Source organism: Schistosoma mansoni, chromosome 1 (assembly GCF_000237925.1).
Source record: "Schistosoma mansoni strain Puerto Rico chromosome 1, complete genome".
Taxonomy (NCBI): Eukaryota; Metazoa; Platyhelminthes; class Trematoda; order Strigeidida; family Schistosomatidae; genus Schistosoma; species Schistosoma mansoni.
Genome location: NC_031495.1, coordinates 7,202,306 through 7,227,607, shown reverse-complemented (window position 1 = coordinate 7,227,607; position 25,302 = coordinate 7,202,306). Strand labels below are relative to the sequence as shown.

Genomic DNA, 25,302 nt, shown 5'->3' with positions numbered 1-25,302 from the left:
GGAAAAGACGTTGGAAGTGGATAGGACATACATTAAGGAAATCACCAATGTGCATTACAAGGCAATCCCTAACTTGGAAACCTGAAGGGAAGCGGAAAAGAGGAAGGCCAAAAAACACGTTACGCCGGGAAATAGAAGCAGATATGAAAAGGATGAATGTTAACTGAAAAGGACTGCCCGGGACAGAGTTGAATGGAGAATGCTGGTGGGTGGCCTATGCTCCTCCACGAGGGGTAACAGGCGTAAGTAAGTACTGACCATCATAAGATATGTGTTATATCATAATAGGCAAATCGCATCAATGTTACACACAAACGTAAACATGCACACATAATTATTAAATCCTAACAATTGAAAAGATGTAAACACATGAAAACTTAGTCAAATAAATAGCCATTAAATTTAACAGATAAAATAACGGAATAATGTAACGAAATGTGTTTTCATTCTGTATAGAAAAAAAATCTATTTCATTTAGAACAATAAAATATTATTATCTTTAATGTCTTATACAAAGGTCAATTTCAATGAATTTAACCTCTAGACCTACTCAAAATTTAGATACATAAATTTGAATACTAACATAAAAATATCTGTTACTAATTATTATGATAAAGATTAATTAGACAGCAGAAAGAACCATCAAGAAATCATCATAAGATAAAAAAAATTAGTGATAATATTCAGTGAAGAGGTTTGTGAATATTATTGAATTGACCTAGGTTAGACATTTGTTGAAAATTATGAAGTACTGAACAGTTTGTTTCGTCTTAGTATGGGACTCTCCAGCAATGCACGCCCACGACTTGGGTCGATTTGTGATATCAGTAATATTCACAAACCTCTACACTGATATTTAACATGCATTCACCAGTGATTAGTTTCAACAAGCGATTCTGAAAATTCAGTAAGAAGCCGTGACCAATAAAGTTCAGATGCGTCGGGTGTGAGATCGTTTCCTACTAAACACTGAAAATAGTTGAGCAATACATCAAACCATTTGAAGTTGGACATGTAGACTGTTGGATGCTGGTTAATGGCCTGAAAGTCAAGTATTCACAAAAAAAATCGGACGGCCTTTGTTTCGGTCGTGGACGCGCACTGCCGAGGAGTCCCACATAAGGACGAAACAGATGTCCAGTGCTTTCTAGCTTTCAATAGACGTCTAACTTAGGTTGGTTTGTGATATTAACAAATATTAGAAATAAACAGAAAGCTCAACTAAGTGAGGCAAGATAAAATATAGAAAATAACAGAGACAAGTCATATTTTACACAACCTCTCTCACACAATTTATTGATAGACAGATAATTTTATTTACTTATACAGATTAACTCGTTCGCCAAGTGCTTGGGTATGAGCCACACCTCGAGTGTGAGGCCTAATGATACTAACCAGTTGTCCAAACTGAAGTAGGTGGAATGAAGTTCGAACTTGGAATTTAGTGGCTGAAAGTCGAACGCCTTAAACACTGAACTCATCGGTCCACAAATAAACATGTAAACATACGATGTATAGGGAAAAGTTGAACAAGTGCAGAACGCGAATTTACCGAAACAACATGCATAGAGACATAAACTCGTCAGTATGAGATGAAGAAATAACTAAATGTAACGTGTTCATAGAGGCTGAGACAATCGTGTGAAGCTGGTCACATACGATCTTCTACTAAAAATAAAAATTCGTGGAGGGAGGTGAGGTTTTTCATTTTCAGATCCGATTATTTCTAATTTCTTTCCTTCATTGTTTGGGGGCAACATAGATGCAGAAGCTGGTTGTCTGAAGGAAAAATTTGTTTACACACCTTTGCACAGTCACCAGTACAACTTCGCCATAGAATCCTAAGTTACTGCTTCTAGTCTTAAAGATTTTCTCCTGAATTAACTGGCATGGTAGGAACTGAAAGAATAAATGTTTCGCTCAAAATATCTCAACTGAGTGATCATGACATGGCAAACCTGACCAACACATTAAGGAAGCAAAATAAGATTCCAAAGGACTTAATGCCTTAATCTATTTGACATCGCATAAGCTTTAGCCATTCAAAATCTTAAATAACTCATTATCATAAATCACATAAGAAAGTACGCCAACTTACAGGCTTTAGTTAGCTGAGACTGAACACGACGTTTCAATAATTCTTGTGGCATAAGAGAACGGACTGCCGAACCAACAACTCCAGGAGTCTAAAGAAAAGTCAATGGAAGATTGAAACAACAAATAAGGTAAGAAAGAGAGAAAAAGCAAAGCATTACATAAAAGTTCAGTTTCTTTGCAAAGAGAATTTTAGCAAGAAATCACATTATATTGCTTGGATGAACAGATACGATAAGCTACCACTAAAAATAGTAATCTTTAGCTCTTTATGCATGGAATATCGTTAAAGGTAGCATACTTAATTGTGATTAATATTTATTTAAAAATACGAAGAGATGATTGGAATCTACAAACATAGCATACTAAAAATAGATTAGTTTTAATAAATCACAGAACCTTGTGGTATAAGACAGAATATTTTTGAACTGTTTTAGGGATTTTGAGTTATTCCAGTTTTAATGACACAGACAGTTACCATCACTACAGGGCATGGAAAAATGTCTTGGATCAAATTCCCATACCACATTAGCACAACAACATCAAATATTATAAAGAAAGTCGAGATGATGTAGAAAATTTCATAAAAAGAAACACTGAACCTTATAAATATGCACCGAAAAGACTAGATCGAAAGGTATGTATGAAGATATAAACCACTAATTGATCGCTGTTATCAATCAGACTCCAACCAGGAAGTTCGTATGATTAGGCATACTTAACACATCCCAACCCTCTTAGCCGACGAAGATTTAAAACCTCATATATCATCAATGAACGCATTAGGATTCCTGATTTGCATACACAAATGTACTGTTAACCTTTCTCGATCCACATAGTTAACTGACTCCAATGAACTATTCATCTTAGCAAAACAAGAAAAAGCATTTGGCATAGTAGTTTACACTGGAACATACTACATGATATGTTCTGTTAGAAATAATGTTTTGACCTATCAAATATGATTCTATTCAGTAGAATAATCCTACAATCAATGCTTTGTGATAGTGAACTAAGCTTGTCTGTAAAATGTATTTAAGTGGAGAATAAATCATGAAAATATGCTAATCTACTCAGATAAATACTATTCAGAGTAGTGTTGCTCATATTCCAATATATCGGCAACTTATCTGCCACATATAGGTTCATGTATTCGGCTTTGAGTCATACTGTTCTAATGAAATCTATTAATACTACTCGATTATCTAAACCGAATTAAGCCGATGGATATCCGAATATGTAACCTGCTGGCTGAAAGCCAAGTGTTTCAACCATTAAAATCATTGGATCGCAATATACTGGAAAATTATACTGCATATGGGTATCCACAGAAAACCATCCCACGAGGTTCAGGTAAGTCAGAACGTTAGAAAGTTGGATGGGTGCGAAGTGATGAAAATTAACTGACTTTTAAATCGTGGCTTGGACTAGGACCACCCGTGACCAACTGTTGAGACGTCATCTTACCCGCGAAATTTCCATAGGAATTTGAATCCGACCTCCTGTTTAAAAAAGATGAAAACAAAAATATGAGAAAAATCGTGAGTTTTTTAAGATAGTCAACAACACTGTTCGAAGAGTTAAACTTAGAAACATAGTATATAACCGTGAAATGAATGACTACACAGAGGTTCAATAAATTACCTGTGACTAATACATAGGTCTATGTTATCTACTATTTCTACAACACACACCTAACAATTAAAAATTCTTAAAATGTTATTGTGTACATAAGTGAAAAATAACTTCTTTAACACTGATCAAACGTAATATACTACTAATAAACACTGGTAATATCCCAATGAGTAGAAAATTAAATTTCTGATTCGAATCAAAAGGTATCTAAGCTACAGACAATACATACTTTGCTAATAATCCCAAAGAACCTAAAAACTCTGAATCAATTCAACAATACCAACGCATCCAACTTTTAACAACCATCAAATCGATGATAAAAATATAAAAACAATTTTCCAAATATAAAGAAAAGCGAGTAGCTGAAGCTTTCTAAGTCCTACTGCTCTGAATAGAAAAGAAAGCTTTACCACCCATTGACTATGGATTGTTTATCCCAGTTACCATATTGAATTCTACTTACGTAGTACAAAATTAACACAAACAAATTCAGCTCTAGCTCTTCACACCCACTAACATATACACAAATACATTCGATGATTTCTCCCATAGAATTACTTTGAACAAAATGAAGTGACAATGAAGTATTCTAACCCATTTTGATGACTTGTTTTCTTGTACTAAAAAATTCCTTATTTGTTTGTTTATTCTCAGAAGTGAATACAGTAAATCATGAAAAATTACAAATTCAATTTTCTACTCATTGTCATACTACATACATATAATTCTTTTTATTATTAATAATCTATCCAATACTCAATCCATTTGAAAGTACCAAGTCCAACTTTGGTAATGATAACTATGAATAAATACGATGAAAAAACAACTCTGAAATAACGAAATTCAGATAATAGGAAGGTGAATAAGGAGAAAAGGCTTCTAACTTATATTTAATTAGTATTGTTTGTTTCAATCTTCCCATTGATGTTTTAGGACTGCAACTGATCAGTCTCTAATTGGCATATGTGCATACTGTGCGTATTGCCTCGATATAGCCTAAATTCACAAGCATGATAAGCAAAGGTGGATAGTGGCAAGCAAGTGGCTATCAGGACTCAGTAGCCGAGTGGATAATGCGATGGCGTTTGAAGCGAATGGTACTGGGTTCGAGTCCCACAGTGAACATCAACTCTGAGATGCAGGTATATCCAGATGACGAGTTCCGAATAGGACAAAACGTGCGACCTGGATTCCACTGCTAGCCACTATCCATCTTTGCTTCTGACTTATATATTTCATGAGAAGTATGAAGTTCATTTAGCTGAAACAAAAGTCGATTTTTACTTTGAAAAAAGTCAAGACACTCTAATCCTCATATTTTGTGTGTTCAATAACAATACTGAACGAACAAAAACGAGAGTTTAGCTATTATCGCTTACATCGAAACGTCTACAACGCACTTCTACTTCATAGACATAATTTAACACTATCCAATTGCCAAAAATAGAATTTTTCCACAATCAATAAAGAATATGCTACAAACAATTGGTCGCTTCATACGTATGAACAATTATATTGTCTGTTGTAGGCAGTTTATTTTAAGTAAATCTTATCGATCAGAATTAAGTCTAATTGAGCAAGTACACAATCATCTATAACTTGTAATTATGTAAACTCGTAAAATATGAACAAAGAAAATTAAATAAACTTAAGGGATCGTTAAAAACACATGAAAACACTAGAATCGCGTATCAACTGATTGACATATAAGAATAACTCTTTAAGGATCCTAGTGTACCGTATGTAACAGAATGGATGCCCTGTAAATTCCTTCAAAGTGTTTTTTTGAGTGGTGCGATTCTTTTTAATGAATTTCTGTCCTTCATTTTTCGATACACGTAAACTATTATCCAACCATGTTTTAACATTTCTCAGTCTTCCTTGAATAAATCTTTACTAGTTAACTTTAATTAAGATTTGCATTTAATATACAGTTTTTTAATTTGTGATGTCGAACCACTGACAATAGCTTCTTCTTCAACAAAAATCAAGGTTACAGTGTGGAGCAATTGTCTGTTGATGTTCCTTGGCCATCTGATGGAAATATTCACTACCTGATTCGAATCTCACTGACGAAATTTCGATCCCGTTCTATTGGTTGTCAGGTATTTAATAACTGAATTTAGTAACTACCTTTTTTACTATCTAGTACGTTATTTTGCATCAGAGAAACTTCCGGCTATATACCGTCAGAGGAGCATCGTTGACGTATATTTTGATATGATTAATTAGTATGTGGTGTCGAATTCATGTATAAACATTACGTATAAAAGTAGTGTTTTGATATAATTGTTGACTGTAAGTGACGCAACGAATCTTCGTGCCCTATAAAGAAGCAGTGGTTTGGCTTAAGCAAATTAATTTTCGTTTTGTTGAATCATTTTCTACGTTTAGACGGAAATATTTGGATTTCGGTCGTAAAACCACAATACAATGAAGATTTTGTAAGATTATTTGGTGGGAAGAATTGTTTATTAGCAGTGGTGATTTCTTAAAATGTAGGATTTTCGTAGTTACGTAATACAAATAATTTACTGAGGTAGTTTGAAAGTTTGAGAGTCTAACGCGAATGTTAATTTAATAGTTATTTGACCCAAAGAAAAAAGTTTAGATTTTCGTCAATAAATTAATTGCTAACGCATTTGTATTTAGTGAGACTGTGGTCAAGCTGGAAACAGATGATTGAACAGAGACGATTTCGTAAATAATGTGTTCGAATTAGATCAGATATCAATAAGTTCCATAAGAAATGTTTAAAATTCCGCCTTTTAGAACATACTAAACATTATGACTGTTGTGTTACTTTTCTTCAAAAATGACATATTTAAAAAAAATAATTTATTTCAAAAAATTGACGTGACAAGTTGACGTTGACAAATCTTCAAAACTATGATGTTAATTCAGGAAACTCACGGAAAGTGCCCAATTCAACAATGACAACACTGTTGTTGTAAAACAACCTATCAACAAAATGATAATCCAAACTATTACAAATACAGATTGGACATCAATACTAGGATGTAGGTATATCCAGTTGAGAAGTTCAAAAAAGGACGAGACGTACGTCCTAGATTTTACTGTTAGCCACAGTTAATATTTTCCATAGACCGTTAGTATAGTCAAAAACTGGATCTCATGCAACCTATTTGATCCAGGGAACATAATAAGCATCAAGAACACTACCGAGATTTCCTCAAAACACATTTTTTCAGATTATACGTAGGAAACATATGGCTTCATTGAAGGGATGTTAATCATATATGGTTTGTGTGATATTCCCTCTCAATTTCTTGAGTAAATTAGCTATGAAAATTTTTTATACGGAACCTATTTTCGCAAAAACAAAACCTATTGAACTATTAAGGGATTTATCTATAAGTAGATAGATGAACTGAGAACACCGACTAGCTCAACAGACGATTGCATGACGTTTGTTGGTTGAATAATCGAACTACTCATAAGTAGTATACATACTTTAGCTAAAATACTTTGCATGGGAAACAATCATTCGGTCAGAACAGACTAAGAAGCTAGCACATACGTGCTTCGGCTCAAGTTGTCGAAATTCATTAGAATAGTGATATAAAATAGTCGAAATGGATGACTAGTCACTAGAAATAGTAGTAGTAATAAAAAGTAGTATGAACGTACAACATGACCTAAGAAAGAAATAGTTTGTGGAACAAAGATATAATTTTAAAACTGAATAGCTAAGGAACGACGAAGTAGGTGGATCTGCGCCGATTCGATCGATTCTGACTCACCATTCAACACCCCTAATCTTTGTTCATGATAATAGTGCTAATGCCAACCGACTAGTCTTCACCTGAAAACAATAACTGAAATTAATCTGTACTTTTTTTCTGATCAATAATGTCATTTACACAAATGTAACTTATCGATTGGAAAAAATTGGGAATTCAACTTGATTACTTGTTCTATAAGTCAACAATCAGATTTAGGTAAAACTAAGCATTACTATAATCGCCTACCAGTTAAATATATATTGTTCAAAAATTTGGCATCTTAGTAAATTCTAATACATTGGAATCTTTTTTATCAACTCATTTACCAGGTGTGCAGATTGGTTTTACTGGTTTTGAGCCATACTTTAAATATGAAGGCTAATGGTGCTATCTGGTTTCTTGGACCGAAGTAGGTGGAGTGGGCTTTTGAACTTGCAATTTAATTCAATTCGGAATGGTCTGAGATTATCCCGTTGTTGATATTCCGACTGAAATCAGATTAGTCTCAGTTGGTATATGTGCATTCGATATGGACTACCTCAATATAACCATTATGACTCAAATTTATGTAGAATGAACGAAATTGGCTAGCACTGGCAACATCGAGGCAATCTGCGCAGGATCCACATATCCCAACCAAGACTGACCAAATTTCAGTCAAAATGTAAACAACGGGATAACACAAAGTATTCCAAATTAGATTAAGATTCAAATGCGTTGAACAAGTGAGTGGTTAACTGGAAAAAATGGCAGCGCATGAAGCGCTGGGTTCGAGTACTTGAATGAACATCAACTTAGGAATGCAGGTACATCCAGCTTACGAGTCCCGAATAAGACGGAACGCGAGTCTTGGATTCCACTGCAAGTCATAATTCATCTAGTCTATATTAACTGCAACTTAGTGGCTAAAAGTCAAACATTTTTACTATTGAGCAACAGCGCCATATACATAAATATATCCACTAGTTAAAATTACCTTGAGGTTAACTGCTTTCCAGAATTTCCATCTGAAGACTTTGATGATTCTTTTTTAGTATCACTTTGTTCCTCGTCTGATAATTCAAATTCATCGGCAGATTCTAACTCAGGACGATAATATCGTTTGCGTACTGGAGGTGAAGGTTGTTTTTGAACGTTTGGTTGAATAACGGCGTTTTGTTCACATAGTGGATTTTGATTGAAGGATCTAGTAGACGGATTTGAACTAACCCTACCAAAACAGAGTAAAGACAAATAAAGATGAGGTAAAATTGAAATGACGATTAGATTTTGTTGTTGTAAGGTATAGATCGTGAAATAAACGTAAGTTCAAAGTAACTTATCTCGAGTGGTCTAATAACCTCGAGTTCTTGTGAGCTGTGACCAGCGTAGTTCAACCATATTAGGCATGAGAAACCTACCTACGGATGGCGTGGGAAGATCTTTATGCAATATTGTGGATTGATTGAGGTTAGTCAGATATACTATTGAATCAAAGTTGGCAACCTAAAGGTTAAGTGTTCATAGCGAAATCTGAAGGTCCTAGGGTTCGAAGTCCAGAGGGGTCGTGGATGCACACACAGATGCGTCTCACCAATACAAGGATGAAATGTGTTCAGTGCTTCCTAGCTGTCAGTGGTCTATTTTAACTAAGATCGGTGATGAAAATCGTAAAAATAAAACAATAGTTCTGAGAATTTGGAAGATAAAGAGTGGATATATTCATGCCATTTTGTAAAGAAATAATAGCAACAGTAGTAAATAACTGTATTTGGAGGTTTGTATTGAGTATATCACATAGACTGATACTAAATATATATATCTCACTCTCCCAATCTCTTAGGAAACACGAGTTGTCTAACTTAGACCGATTCATTATTTCAATGAAATCTAACAATTTTCACAACCTTATACTGATGATTTGAATCTATTTAAGTCATTCTTAATTAACAATAAGTAGATGATTGATATAAATTCAAGTTATCAAGTTAATGTTTATAGAATTTTTTATCAATCATAACAAATAATATTTATAATAAGTATAAGGCCTGGAAAAGATTTGTCTTGGATCAAATTCCCATACCACATTAGCACAACAACATCAAATATTATAAAGAAAGTCGAGATGATGTAGAAAATTCCATTAAAAAAACACTAAAACTTAGAAATATGCACCGAAAAGACTAGATCAAAAGGTATGTATGATAATATACTCCACTAATTGATCGTTGTTATCAATCAGACTCCAACTAGGAAGTTTGTACCTACCCACATGGCTCAAACCAACAGTCAGTGACTCTGTGGACTGACACCATATCTTGGTTTCGTCACCGATAGCTTTTTTTAGCGTAATTCTGAAGTACCAAACATCACTCGTAGAGGTAGGGGATTGTTAGGCATACTTAACACATACCAACAACCTCAGTCAACGATTATTTACGATATCATCAACCAATTTGCTGCGTACACTATATGTCTAATCTCAACATTACTCCTTCAGTCACTCCACAGAACAAGAAAATAGTGCTAGCAAATACATAATCGTCCTTCGAAGCTTCACATAAGGAACAAAACTATGTTAGACAACTACTGAAAACCAGGAAGAACTGGACAAATGTCCCGTCGTCTGAGTATGAAGCTCCTCAGAATTGTGAATTTACGAACCCACAACCAGTCGATGGTGTGAAACTTCATATTCAACAATCCCCACAACACCTTATAACGTAACTGTCCTTTGACTTATGAATTATATGGTTATGATTTAAACTGTATAGTTAGTACATATATATTAAAAAGTTGACAGTTAAAGCCGTCAAACACCATTTAAGGAGTTGTGAACAAATAAGATTATTCGAACACCAGACTTAAGAGACGTAAAACAAAAGTTGATAAGGATTATGAACTGAAAAAACTTTTATAATGTAACAATCAAAAAGGGGTAAACTAACCGATCATAGTTAGACTTTCGATTGTCAGTTGAAGTACTAGAATCAGAGCACGATCTTCTTGATGAAGAGGATCTGTGCCTTGAGCGGTATCGGTTTGGACTACGTTTGTACCTCCGGTAAGAACTACGATAACTTCTGCTACTGTTACTATTCCGCGTTCGGCTATGATATCTCCTACGGTTTCTGCTACCACGAGAACTGTGTGATCGCCGACTACTAGATCGAGAGGTGGAACGGCGGTAGCGGCTTCTAGATTGCAGGGGTCTTCTTCGATCACTAAAACTAGGAGAGGACCTGAAAAAAGATATAATATGAATCACATAACGTAAACTCGACTATGAAACGACTGAGATCATTTACTTGTTTGAAAAAGGTCTATTATTAACAATTTGAGGTTCAATAGTGTATTGGAGCACAATAATGATAATTCAATTAATCCAGCTATTTTGAAACAGACATCAATGGCTTAGTCATGCTTTATGAATTTCATCTCAATGGCTCCTACATTGCGCATTTACTGTTGACTTCGATACTTTGTGGAAAAAGTGGATAGTCAGTATATGGCATGGTGCTCCAGTATAAATGATATCTAACATAGCGTAGACAACTATTACAGTTCATCATGAATTCTCACTCGACGTCCTCAAGATTAAGTGGTTTTTGTTAAATGTGGCTCAAAAAGAGCCAATGGTAAGTCCTTTTTCTTTTCTTTCATTTATGGGTTGCACTTTCTGAGTGATAAGTACTTGAGTCTTTACATTGGTCTAACAACAAGATAGTAACATAATCATTATTGATAAATAAAAAACTACCCTACAGCAAACTTCATCTATGGACAACAATAAGTTTACCGTATGTGAGATTCAGTTCTTGTGGATTTTGAACCAGATGCACTGACAAAACTACTTTTACCCTTGACTACTGATGTTGAACTGAGTAGCTTGGAAACAACAGAAGCCGCGACAGCAGATGCAGCTGATCCAGGAGGTTTAGAATCAAATGAACCAGACAATCCACCTCCATTTCGATCAAATAGTGATGTTTGTTTATTTGAACTAAGTCGTGAACTCCCATTATTATTTCGTTTATCATCAGCATTGTCTTCGTTATCACCAAATGTAGTAATGTATTCTACACGAGAGTGTTTAGGGCGACGAAATCCACTACGTGACCCTCGTTTAGAGTAAGATCGCTAAAAAATGGAGAGCAAATACGACATTTATAACATTGGTATACTGAGATTCAGCTTATCATGTACAACCTATGGGATAAAGAATACGATGTTCCTCTAGTACAAATGAAGGCGAATAGAGGAAAACTCCAGAAGAAAGTAATCGGCTAGGCAAACAGAAATATTACAAGCCAGTTTAAGGTCAGATGACAGGTATAAAAGTTTAACCGGGCCATGCCATAGGTTGTGTACTACCTAGTTAGGGTTTCAGAATACATATAATTGCCTGGATTAGAAGGATAACTGTATCTATAAACCAATGACTTGGTGCGCTAACTCATTTGGTTTGGTAATTAAAACACCCTACACATTTCAGTTCTTTCGTTTGCATAATGAATTTGGTATACTATAGAGGAAGCGTATATTATAACCGAATGGGACTTCAAGACAAAGTAGAATGAATACTTACATATCTAAACAATAATCACGGTTCTAAAACTAACAGTAATGAATATAGTCAGCTTAACTCAATATGATTCTGATGATTAAAATAAATGTACAGTAATATAAACTTGCTAGGTCATCATCATCTGATGACCAGTGAGTTTACTTCAATTAAAGACAATTTTCCATTTGACCAGCTTCTTTAAAGGTATATATATTAGCTTTTAAACTACGTCGTAAGATTCAAATCTGTATCATCCAGTAGTTAAACTTTATTCCGACTATTGACCAGTGGACTTAAGAAATCGAGTCGTTATTTTAGCCAGTTTTATCTTCAGTAGTAGCATGATTAGTTAAAAGATTTTAATAAGTAGCTACAAAACTTAGTTGGTGACTACATTCAAACTTATTATTTATAGGTTGAGAAAAGAAATTGCTTTCAGGTAAGAAAAAATACATCACTAGACATACATCAGATGAACTGGAACGGTGGCCTCGGATGCTTTCTCCGCTGCTACTTGAAGTACGGCCAGATTTTGAACGACCTTTTGAACTAATACTGTGACCTGATTGTTTATTGTTCCGACGACATAAACTTATCGATGTCATCCCACCAATAAGAATAGCAGGTCCACGAGCATTTGAAAGAATTGGTTTAGCACGAGCTCTCTGAGCACGAATAGTGGCTGCTTTTGAAGTAGGACTTCCGTAAACGATACCTGAAAAATCTTGATCATCCACATCTGATGGATAGTCACCAGAATCCGACGAACTAGCAGATAAGTACACAGTTCTTCTGGAAGTAAGAATATAAATTTGAAAGTTTGACTCTGTTATTATATAAAAACAGAGTAGATACTAAGGAAGAGATATACAATTTAAGGCTCGTGTGATCATTTCGAAATATGCATAAAAGCGGTTGAGAAAAAAGCATTTCAAAGAGCGGTTTAACGAAATATGGCACGTGGTTTGGTCACCTCCAGTCTATCAGTAATATAGTATAGAATATAGTAGGGAGATACCAGGACTCAATGATGATCTTTCACAACATCTTGACCATAGGTTAGCTAGTTAACAGACTTATTTTCCTTTTTTTGTCACTGAGATACATGGTCATGATTTTTAGATGGAACTAACAGTTACGAGCGGACAATAGCCCAATTGAAAATTTCTATGTTGTGGTTTTTGAATGAACTTAATACTTATAAGAGGAAATTTTTACGTAAAATATTTGCCTTTTTGAGTACACTTACATTTATGAACAAGAGTTTTCATGCATATGAATTTCAGTTGGTCAAAATTAAGATTACACATCATAAGCAAATACCTGAAGTCAGTATTATGCTTTATTACAACTAAAATGATTTTGGAATCCAACTCACTAGTGAAAAACTGTGCATAGTTATAATTATCTTATTGACAGCGACGTTGTTAACGCTAATGATTGTTTAAGCAAATGTTTGTTTCATTATTAAATAATCTATGTTAGTATATTCATTAAAAATGTCAGCATTTCGAATGTGCTGTACATTTGATGTGGCATTCATATTCATGTGGCCTTGGAATAAATAAAAGTCTGCCAACTTCTCAATACAGCTTGGATGATAATTGTCGGCCTCATTGATTGATTAGCTCTCCTTACTCAGTGAACTACGCTCAAATTCAGCATAACTCATTCAAGTGTTCCATTACATATAATCAACCCTTCGAAGAAATCCACCATGCCATTAGTTGGCTGACGCTGAGAATTTATCCGACAGAGTCAGAGCTACTTTTGGAAAAACTGATGTGTAATAAAGTCTTTAGGCTATGAGTGTGACTCCTTGGAAGAGATTTGTTTTCGTTATCACAAAACTTATTTACCAAGTAAAGACCTGTGTATACAGCCTGCGAGTCACACTATGTGAGAATTAATGATACCATCCGTCTGCCTAAACTTTAGTAAGTGTATCAGGATTCAAACTTGCAATCAGTGGTGAAAATCGAACGCCTTAACACTAAGTCAAAGCTCCATTAAACATATTCGTTAGTAACTCATTTATCAGGCACATATCTATGTACTTGGCTTAAAGCTACATTCTAAGTGTGAAGTCTAGAGATATTACTCGGTTACTAAATCGAAGGTGAAGCGCTGTACGAACCTGAGACTTAGTAACTGAAAGTAGAACGCCTTAATCAACAAACTACTGCCTACAGAATAAGAACAAAAATTCAGTTAATATGTCTCAAATATTGATTTAAGTAGTATAAAATAAATGTATAAGCTTTGTAAAGAACAAAACAAATATTTACCTGGATATTGGTTGTCCATTTAAAAGACCAATCCTATTTTTTTCACGTCCAAATATAAAAACAACAACGAATATAATTAACAACCATGATAAATTGAAAATAACTATTAATCTAAGACAGGATTAAAAAAATAATATATAATGATTACACTGGTTATAAATATCTGTAGCCAAGGCTACAATGACTATTTCAGATGAAAATTTATTAAAAACTAATCCTGCCCAGTCATAATCAACGTAGAGTCTGGAACATATGTGCAATGACCAAAGTAGAAAAAAAGGATATTATTATCAACAGACAATTCAATGGTACGTCAGTAATTACACGCCATGCTGATTATCAAACAGGAATGTGTTGAAAGAAGACTAGGAGTAACCAGATAAAGATATAATATCAGTCCATGAAGTTATCGATTATCAGTTTAAGTTGTATTTAAAACAGTGTAAAAATTTCCGATTCTAAACCGCTGGATAAGCATAATCTGTTTCTTTCAACTAGAGAAATTGTTATCATTATGCTGTGAAAGATATTCTTATCTAACCGTCTAAACTAGTTACGACTAGCTAATTCTCTAATAAATTTGCACTGAAACAATCAAACACTAATGATTTCAACCCAAACTATTCTTTAAGTGAATATAATCTTTATATTGAATTTGATGAGCATAGAACAAATTCAGTTAAGTCATCAAGTTATGAAATAGAATAATATTCAAAGAATAATGGATTAATTTCTTATAACCAGAGTTCTGCCCAATAAATTATAGATAAGCCTAAAAATCAAAAGATTAATTTATGTATCAAGTTTGATAAACAGTTACACAACAGCTTATTCCATATACATATATAGTTAAAGCCAATGTTACGATTGATGAACCAGAAAAGAGTTAAAATATCAACATGCTAAAATCTGTAATGTGAAAATCCACTCAAAACGCCTAGCTTGAGATGGCTGTATATAAGTCCAAGTGAGTTGTACCTTGTGGACAAGGAGGGTTCATCCACCTAAAGGGGTCCTAACCAATGATGCCCATGAGCATTAGCATCCTAAGGGAACGGATGGAATATGAACCTAAACTGGTCACTGGCTACCATGAAATAGCATCCACTAATGTATTCCCACTGACATACGGAGAAAAAATCTAAGCCGAAGATTTTGGGGGTGATCCCTTATAAAAACCACCTATCTCAGTTCAGATGCCCGAGTACATTATTCAAGCTCATATAAACAATACAGATTGTTAGCTGAGAAAGATCATAAGCTACTTGTTTTATCACACCATACATCATCACAAGAGGAAAATAACAAGATGAAAGGCGAATAATTGGGAAAAATATTAGATGGAATGAAAAGGTGAACACACTAAATATATAGTTCAATAAGAACGAGTGAGAACGAAGAATAAAAAGCATGAAAAGAAACCGAGTTCAAGATTTTTAAAGGAAGGTAGAGAAAATGGATACAACTGAGTCATTGTGACTGCTTTTTGATAGTTTCATTCAACGTCTGCAACTATGTATTATGATTATCCCAAAGATCTAAAAAAACGAGACACCAATCTGTATTTACCGACAAAACTGGGCTGATGCTGTCAAGTACTTTATAATATTAAGTATATTTTAAAGAAATAATTGAAATGCCACTGATTTTCTCTAGGCGTAGAACATTAAATGCAATGTTTCATTGCACTGCATCACAACGTGCATCACTACACATTCATCAAACATAATAAAACTTAGACCTTTAGGTTATTTGGTTACCTTCAAAATTCAAGACATTAATTTAATCAATATAAAGTACAACTATATACACCTTGGAGGTAGAATGAAAATGATTTATTATTCCCAAACTTGTCCAATCATTAAATTTTTTGATGTACAATACATATTAGAATTTTGCCAAGATGATGCATTGTTCGACAGACCAATATCAGTTCTGTTAGCATAGAATAAATAAAATGAATATATCTACATTCGACATTTATCTACATAAGTACAGGTAGTTAGTTACTCACGCACTTTGTGGTCAGTAACCGGGGGAATTTCTCCTGAGCTCGACGTTCTCTTAATAAACGTCTAGAACGTCTAGATTTACGACCCTGTATGTAGACAATCAAAGAAAGAAAAATTATATACATGTATATAAACCTAGCTGTTACAGTAATATAATAACTTTGATTAGACATACATAGAGTATCAATATAACAGTAAAATACGAATGAGACTCTTCTACGCACATCTGAAGCATATGCTTAAGTTTTAGAAAGGTTTATTGAATGAATAAGAGAGTATTTCACCTATGGTTCCCAAAACGTTTTTAAGCATACAGTATACACATAGTGTTATCTAATTCCCCAGTTGGAATAACTCATTGAAAAAGCGTTGATTCTCTGAGGACTATTTTTTCATAAAGATTGAATATACACCTTGATATTGAATGTCGACCATTATATCAGACTTGGATTATTTAACATTGAATAAAGTCCACTCTGCTGTAAAGTTATACAGTTTAATAAACAGTACAATTTTATGCATAAAGTATTAAACTACACTTTATGCATAAAGATTAACGAAGATTCACAACTGTGCAAATAAAATTATATGGACTGAAGTTCAACCCTGCGACTGAGAGGTTAAAAGTTAACAGTTTTGTTGAATAAACCACCACTTCATACAGAGAAGGATAACAGTAATTTCCATTGTTTTCGGCTTCCACATATTGGTCACTTTAGGACATGAAAACTTACAGATAACTGCAATTTCTCCTCTTCTAAAGCTTTGGCTAACCGTAATTCAACCTCCAATTGTTGGTCAGCATCCAAAAGGCGCAAAAAGTCGGATGGATGCAAACCAAATGTAGCAGCTGATTTGGCTAATTGACGACGAGCCTCTGCCGTTAAAGCGCTGGCATCCAATTCGACATCTAGAAGTATGAAACATTGAAAGTTTCTTAGATGTAGATCACAACATACAGAGGAAATAAATCTTTAGAAAATATTTTCAGTGTTACTAAATGTATAAAAAAATATGGAGACTAATTCCTTTCAATGAAAATCTCGCCTCAGAGATTAATTTTTTGAATTTGCGGATGAAACTTAGAACAATCATAATAACCAAAATAACATATGAATATAACTCTTTGGCTATGAAAAGTGTACAAGTATCGCACGCTACAAGGATTTTGATATGACAAGAATTTATTGCATTTCATTGGAGTCAGCGTCCCGGGTTCGAACCTTGCTCCACCTATTTTAGTCTAGGCAACCAGGTAGTAGTGTCACTAACCTTTACACTTAGGGTGTAGCTCATAACCAAGTACTTAGTGAATGAATTGATTTAATTTAAAAATCGATGATTAAAATTGCACTTTACAATAGTAAAATCGTGAATAACTGAAATGTCTCGAAACATGACAGATTTATTAAGATTATGACAAGCTAAATACTAACACAGTTGTTTGCTAAGACTGCGAAATATTTCTTTCTACCTGCTACTCATTACGATGGAACAATACCGCCTTGTTGATGCAAGGAAGAAAAATAAGACCCGTAGAAACAAACTGATTTATTCACCAGCCGCTTCAAATTAAACGTTATTCACAATAATAATATTGAATGATAAAAAGACAGTCAGTCAACTAACTTGACTGAGAAATCTAATTCATTTCTAAATTATGTAGTTTTGTTTTATTCTTAACAATAAAAACCCCTAAACAAATATACTTTAAGACAATCAAAGCAGAAATTTTTTTTCTCCTACTCATATAAACTAAAGTGTAAACATTATATCACAATCATTGTAAGTACAATCAGAGAAAAGAAACACCTTTTAATAAATAATCAAACCATGATTTTATTATAATCGGATATGATAAACATAAACTAGCCAACCAATCAACAAAATAGGACACACAATACTGTACTACTAGTAGTAGTAGTAGTAGCAGTAGTAGTAGTAGTAGTAGTAGTAGTAGTAGTAGTAGTAGTAGTAGTAGTAGTAGTAGTAGTAGTAGTAGTAGTAGTAGTAGTAGTAGTAGTAGTAGTAGTAGTAGTAGTAGTAGTAGTAGTAGTAGTAGTAGTAGTAGTAGTAGTAGTAGTAGTAGTAGTAGTAGTAGTAGTAGTAGTAGTAGTAGTAGTCGGAATATGAAATGTGTAAGCACTAGAGAATATTTATCAGTAGAATAATTATGTAGTAAAAGTACAATACACTAACAGCCTTGAGTTAGCCAATGAGAATTAAAATAACGCCTCATGAACTTTAGTGCGGATTTTAAAGTGCAATAAAAGATAAGTATTTTATTATTAATCAAGTGAAGACTGACAATTTTTGGTTCCTAAGACGCTTCAAACCAATAAGAATATTTATTGTGCAAGCAAAAAGTGAATTTTAGATGGTTCTCAGGATAAACGGCATGGTATACCTGCCCCTGAGGCAGATTGTGTGTTGAAATACTTGATATGGTTCAATGAGTAAACAAGAGTATTTAATGAAGCTAGATAATATTCTCCTTATTTTCTTACTCCAAATGTTAACCCCAAGTTTATCGAAGTTGTAAACAGAAGGGTGGCAAAGCACTGCATTATAGCTGATATCAGTTCGCGTTGAGAACTTTGACTCTAATTTGTAAACCTAGCTCAAGATTGCGGTTAAACTGTTAATACCTAACCCTAACCGTTTCGTATTATAATTGAAGTCAGTTTGTGACGAAAACTTTATGGGGTGATAGCCTTAACTTACAACACTAGCCCGATATATATATATATATATATCAGTCAGTTACAACGTAGAACTTCGTACGTACATACATCAGTTCGAGTTGCCATACCACATTAGCACACAGATGCAGTTGTCGATTCAAATCCCATATTGGTAGAAGTAGTAAGAGTATAAGTATTATGTGAAAGATAAGGGTTTGAAGATCTATATACTATACTATAGTATACTATATATATATATATACATAATATATATATATACATGGCCCAGTCCACTTGTCAGCGACTTCATGGATTTATGCCATGTTTTGGTCTGGCCACCCCTAGCTTTCTTCCAACCTGCTCCTACACCATAAAGCATTGCACGTCAGGGCAGTCGGTGGTTGGGCATACGTAACACGCGTCCCAGTCATCTCAACTGATGAAGTTTCACTACTTCATCAATCGATTTGCCATCCTTACCTAGTACCCGTTTCCTAACAACTGCATTACTTACCCGGTGGTCCCCGGATATACGAGCAATGCTTCGAAGACACCTATGATCGAATACTAGTAGCCTACGAATATCCTCTACTCTTATCGGTCATGTTTCACTGCCATAAAGTAGGACAGCACAGTAAACCCGTCCTTTTGCTGCTAGACGGATATCTCGCCTACGCCATAAATGGCGCAAGCTGGCGAAAGCTAGACGAGCCTTCTGTATCCGTGTTGAGATTTCGTCACACACCAGACCATAAGGGCTGATGAGACTTCCAAGATAAATGAAGTGGTCTACACGCTCAACTACTTCACTCCCTATCATTAGTTCAGGTGCCGATGCAACCCAATCCTGAAGTAACATTTTGCACTTCGAGGGAGAGAATCGCATCCCGAACATGCCTGCATTGTTGCTTATAGTGGTCAGAAGACTCTGCATTTTGTCAGCGTCTTCACCGAATAAAACTATGTCGTCGGCGTATTCTAAGTCAACAAGTGAGTCTCCCGGTAAAAGTTCAACTCCAGGAGATCAAGATGATGAAAGTGATATCTCTAAAAGCATGTCAACGACAAAGTTAAACAAGAATGGGGAGAGTGGACAGCCCTGACGAACACCACTTGAGGTAACCAATTCTGATGACAGTTCGCCGTAGGCTCTAACCCGATCAGTTGTGTTCGAGTAGAGAGCCTTTATGAGGTTAATCTACTACTTTGGTACTCCTTTCACTGACAAACATTGCCATAGGACCTCACGATCAACTGAATCGAATGCCGCCTTAAGGTCAAGAAATACTACTATTAAGGGACGTCTGAATGTGTGTCTATGTTCTAGGACCTGACGTAGAGTGAATATCTGGTCCATGCAACCACGTCCAGGTCGAAAACCAGCCTGGTTTTCTCTAGTCTGCTCTTCACGAGCTTTGGTTAGGCGTCCAAGTATTATTGAAGCTAATATTTTAGACATTATATTAGTCAAACTGATTCCTCTGTGATTGTCACAAGAGGACTTTTGTCCTTTCTTATAGACTGGCACAATCAGTGATTGGGACCAGTCAGATGGAATTACGTCCAGTTCACAGATTCTACCTAAGACCTCAGTCAATTTCGTTGCTAGTACTGGACCACCATCCTTAAAAATCTCAGGGGTGAACCTGTCAGGGCCTGCGGCTCTCCCTCGCTTTAGATCTCCTATAGCTTTTTCAACCTCGTAGAGAGTTGGAGGACTTACCTCAATTTGCCATTCAGGACGACTGGGGATCGTGGGTAACTGAAGTGTGGCTGAAGGCCAGTTGAACTGATCCCTAAAGTGTTCTGCCCATCGATCCAATCTCCTGGATTGAGAATGAATGATATGCCCGTCTTTGTCTGAGATAGTTTCGCTAATAGTTGGGTTCCTAATGCCGGTTTCTTTAATAAGCCTGAATAACTGTCTGCTGTTACCTATTGCCGCTGCCTTTTCCATCTCTCTTGCTTTCGCTACTCACCACTGTTCACGACCATTGAGTAGGCTTCTTATTAGCCTTCGCTTAAGCTGACTCCGCTCTTCGTTATGTTCAGAGCCAGGTGGGATGAATTTTCGAGCATCTATCAGTGTGGTAGATGCTGCCGAGATCCATTGTTTCTCCCTGACCTTATGGCTTACCTTACTAGCGGATATCACAGCTGTTTCCACAGCTTTTCGGATGTCATTCCACGCTGCCTCGGGGTGGGCACAACCTACATGTCTGTCCAACTGTTTTTCCAGTTGTTCCTGAAATATATTCTTAGCTTGTTTATCATTAAGTAGAACCCTTAGAGGCTTCCCTGCAGTGTCTTTCCTACGTCCAGTAAGACGCAGACAGATACGTGCTCGCACTAGAGCATGATCTGAGTCTAAACATGTGCTCCAGAATGAGCGACAGTCTTCTATCGAGCCCCTCCATCGATGGCTGATAACGATGTGATCTAATTGGGTCCAACGTTGAGACGAATTCGGGGGTCGCCATGTCAAAAGATGTTTTTCCTTATGCTTAAAGTTAGTATTTGCAAGAAATAGGCGGTTATCTGAGCACAGCTGCAACAGACGGTCGCCATTATCTGTCCTTTTAACCACGACACCATAAGATCCACCCAGGTGTCTTTCCCCTTCACTTAGTTTACCTACTTGAGCATTAAAGTAACCTGCTACTATTACTACATCAGAACGCCTAGCTTTTCGGAGAAGGTCAGAAAGTTTCCTGTAGAACTCATCTTTTATATCGTCTGAGCTGCAGTCAGTGGGAGAGTAGGCAGAGACGACGAAGAGGCAACGACGAGTTTCCCTATCTTTCCGAGTCCTTACTGATCCGTTTAGTCGGACAGCGCATAGACGACTGTCTACTGGGATCCAGTCTAGAAGAGCTAGTTCTGCCCTAGGACTTAATACTATACCTACCCCAGCGAGGCCACGGGAAGCAACATCAGGGCTTCCAGATACACGAAGCGTGTATCGAGATGGTTCTTTATTTTGATTAGGTGAGGTCAAATGAATGACGCTACTAGGGTCTTGTATGCGCGTTTCGGAGACGCAGCACACATCGATGGTGTAAGATTCTAGAGTCCTAGTTAAGGAAGCCCGTTGTCCTATTTGGCACAATGTTCGGACATTAAAAGTTCCTATATGTAGTTTAGAGCGTGGTTTCAGGAGATCAGGAATAACGTTCCGTGTACTTGAATCGTTTGCCCTAGCGGTGCGAGGTGATAAAAGGATGTGGGAAGGGTTAGTCGTGGAGATAAGAGAGTTATTAGGAGTAGGAAGGATTTGAAAGTGACCAACTTGGTCTCGTGTGCTGTTACGGGTATGAGGGCTAATATCACTTCCCGGCTGCCCACATCGTGGAAGGGTATTTCTTGAGGGACCTGAAAAAGAAGTCGGATTAGTGTTGGTCTTAACGACCTGGGAGCGTGACCGCAGTGCCCAAGGGACAACTGCTTGAGGCCGGTCACGCACGGCCTTTTTGTGGGGATTTTTGACGTGTTAGCTCTGTTCTTTAAAGGACCTTACCGCCGGAGACGGAAATCCGTGGGATAAGGCGAGGTGTGCATTTTTAGGGTCGACCTTTTCTAACCCCACCCCTCCTTGTGGGAAGGCAGCATCGCTGTCATGCTGGTTGTATGAAGGAAACACCTTACTGCCGTCACACCTCTGTACAGTCGGCAGTACGACTTCGCCTTCGGACCTTGGGATTGCTGCTTTTAGTCTTACCGCTCTTCAACCGACCTGTCTGGCATGGTAGGACCTCGAGGAACGATTGTTCCAGTCAGCATAGCTCGATTGCTTCATCACGATAGGCAAGCCCAACCACCACGTCAAGGCAGCAGCAACGGTCGGGTATATATATATATATATATATATATATATATAATTTAACATGTGAAGATTATTTATTCAGATCACAGCTGTTATTCCACTATTATTAATTTGTATTGATAACTGTTTTGTTACTAGACAGCATTTCCTGATTGGTTAACAAATCACATAAGGTCGTCAGCATAGTATATTTTTGCCAATTATGCTATTGGTATTCATAATAATTATTGCACATTTAATGTAATTGAGATTGAATAGAATACAAGCAATAACAACAACAAACACAACATACCAATATCCATGTCACTATCTGCTTCATCATCGGTATCACTATTATCTTGAGATGTAGAAGGTTGATTATTCATTACGACAGGTTCAGAGAAACACGTACTATCTTCATAAACAAATCCAATAGCAGCTTTCGATTCTTGAGCTCTGAAATTGTGAAATATTTCGAAGAAATTATAAATAAGAAATAAGTAGATTATTAGCAAATAGTTTAATATCATTATGTACAAAATGAAACTTGATTATAAAATGAAATAGATGTGTAAGCTAAATAGTATTATATGTTTAGATCATGAGTCAATTGAAGCTAGACCACCATCGAAAACCTGGAAGCACTGGACGGCTGTTTTGTCCTATTGAGGGACTCCTCAGCAGTGCGCATCCACTATCCCGCCTCACGAGATTCGAACCCAGGACCCACCAGTCTCGCGCCAGAGCACTTAACCGATAGACCACTGAGCCGGCATCCAACGGTGTTAATGTCTCATCATCTTAACTACATAAAATTACTAAAATCTCCACAAAACCCCCTTCTGATAATGATCATATGCTCACTAGTGACTGGCTCCGTGAGGTAATTCCTGGAGTTCTAGTGAGAAGTCGTGGCCAGTGGAGCAGATCTTTTTTGAACAGATTCACAGGTATCTACCTCAGTACAATGGAAGTTAATCGCGCAATTTCGTGGATTGGTTGAGGTTAGACATTAACACCGTTGGATGCCGGCTGAAAGGTCTAATGGTTAAGTGCTCTGCCGCCAGACTGGTAGGTCCTAAGTTCGAATCCCGTGAGGCGGGATCGTGGGTGCACACTGCTGAGGAGCCCCACAATAGAACGAAACGGCCGTCCAGTGCTCCCAGGTTTTCCATGGTGGTCTAGCTTCAAATGACTCATGATCTTAACTATATAAAACTACTAAAATCTCAAAAAAAAACCGCTTCTGATAGTATTATATGTGTTGATGCCATTAACTCTTGGGAAATATTAAAAACTCCATGAATAATACTGAAAAGTGGAATAATTTTTAGAATTAATATGAAATTTAGAATGTCTTGTTAAGTATAATTAGCTTGTGACAAGAACAATAACCATGCACTAATTCCCAAAAAGACTTCAATTATTTTTATGTTTTTATTTATTTAAACACATAAATATTGGTACAAAGGGGCATCAGATATATATGCGCCGCACAAATCAAATGAGATTTGTGCGAGGACTTTGATACTGCCCAGGTGCCCAAACTGAAGCAAATAATTGGTGCAAATTGCTTGAGATTTTTAAAACAAGCTTATTGGTGGATTGCAAAGAAAATATGGAAATAACTATTTATTTCAAAAACTCAAACCGTACAATATGAAAAATTACAGCTTCAATTGTTTCCCAGAGATTTTGAATGAATCTTTTTCGAAGTTTATAAGAAATATGGGGAAGAAATTTTGAGAAATCGCAATCCCAAAGAAATTATCTGATGATATAGTCACGTTTAGATCTAGACCAATAAACCTTCCTTTTCTTTATAATGATAGAGGAACTAATACTATTTGTTAAACTTTATCTTTTATTAAATGATCATATTTATCAATATCAGTTTGTTAACAAAAATGCAGGAAGTATTTTCGGTGTGTGTATGTTGGTCCTTCACGACTCCCTGGCTGGGGTCCGAGAGATGGTGCAACACAGTGGCTAGAGACGTTATCAGATATGGCTCAGAATAGAAGCCAGTGGCGAGCCTATTGTAACCTTCTTTTACTTTCTTCATAAAGAGTGGTTCTAACTTTCTTAACTGGAAGAGTTTTCCGGTTGTACATTTCAGTCCCCTTATCTTTTCATCCTTTCTCTTCCTATTTTCATTATTTTGTGTAGCGCAAATGTAACTGGTGCCCTTTTGTAACAATATGTATGTGTTTAAATAAATAAATGTGTATGGTAAAGTGTGACAAATATGTTTTTGATGTACACTTCTGGATTACAATTAAGTCTTTGCTAATTGTTACAAGATCTCTGCGATTAAGGAATTTCGCTAATGTAAACAGAGACAACTTAATAACTTACTAACTAGTTGTGTTTTGCTTTTGTAAAAAATTAACAAGTGTTATTCTACCAGATACGAACCGCCTACTTCATCCACATCATTCTCCTTGTATACCTTCTGGCATACCGAGGAACAAATACATCAAAACTCATGTACG

The 25,302-nt window shown here is 35.9% G+C and overlaps 1 protein-coding gene and 1 non-coding gene across 2 annotated transcripts in view; one reads left to right on the top strand and one right to left on the bottom strand.

Moving 5' to 3' along the window:
* Positions 1-25,302, bottom strand: part of Smp_124100 (hypothetical protein) — a gene marked incomplete at both ends in the record, with an annotated part of 41,251 nt that overhangs the window by 10,727 nt on the left and 5,222 nt on the right. The window contains 8 exons of the mRNA XM_018793119.1: positions 2,099-2,186; positions 3,503-3,596; positions 8,452-8,685; positions 10,403-10,696; positions 11,254-11,594; positions 12,489-12,813; positions 16,343-16,407; positions 17,056-17,257. Of these exons, the coding sequence (XP_018647664.1) occupies positions 2,099-2,186; positions 3,503-3,596; positions 8,452-8,685; positions 10,403-10,696; positions 11,254-11,594; positions 12,489-12,813; positions 16,343-16,407; positions 17,056-17,257 (1,643 nt within the window). The remainder of the gene's footprint in view (positions 1-2,098; positions 2,187-3,502; positions 3,597-8,451; positions 8,686-10,402; positions 10,697-11,253; positions 11,595-12,488; positions 12,814-16,342; positions 16,408-17,055; positions 17,258-25,302) is intronic.
* Smp_tRNA_00401_Pseudo_TTG.1.1 lies at positions 4,786-4,852 on the top strand. The gene has a single exon. It is a non-coding gene (tRNA).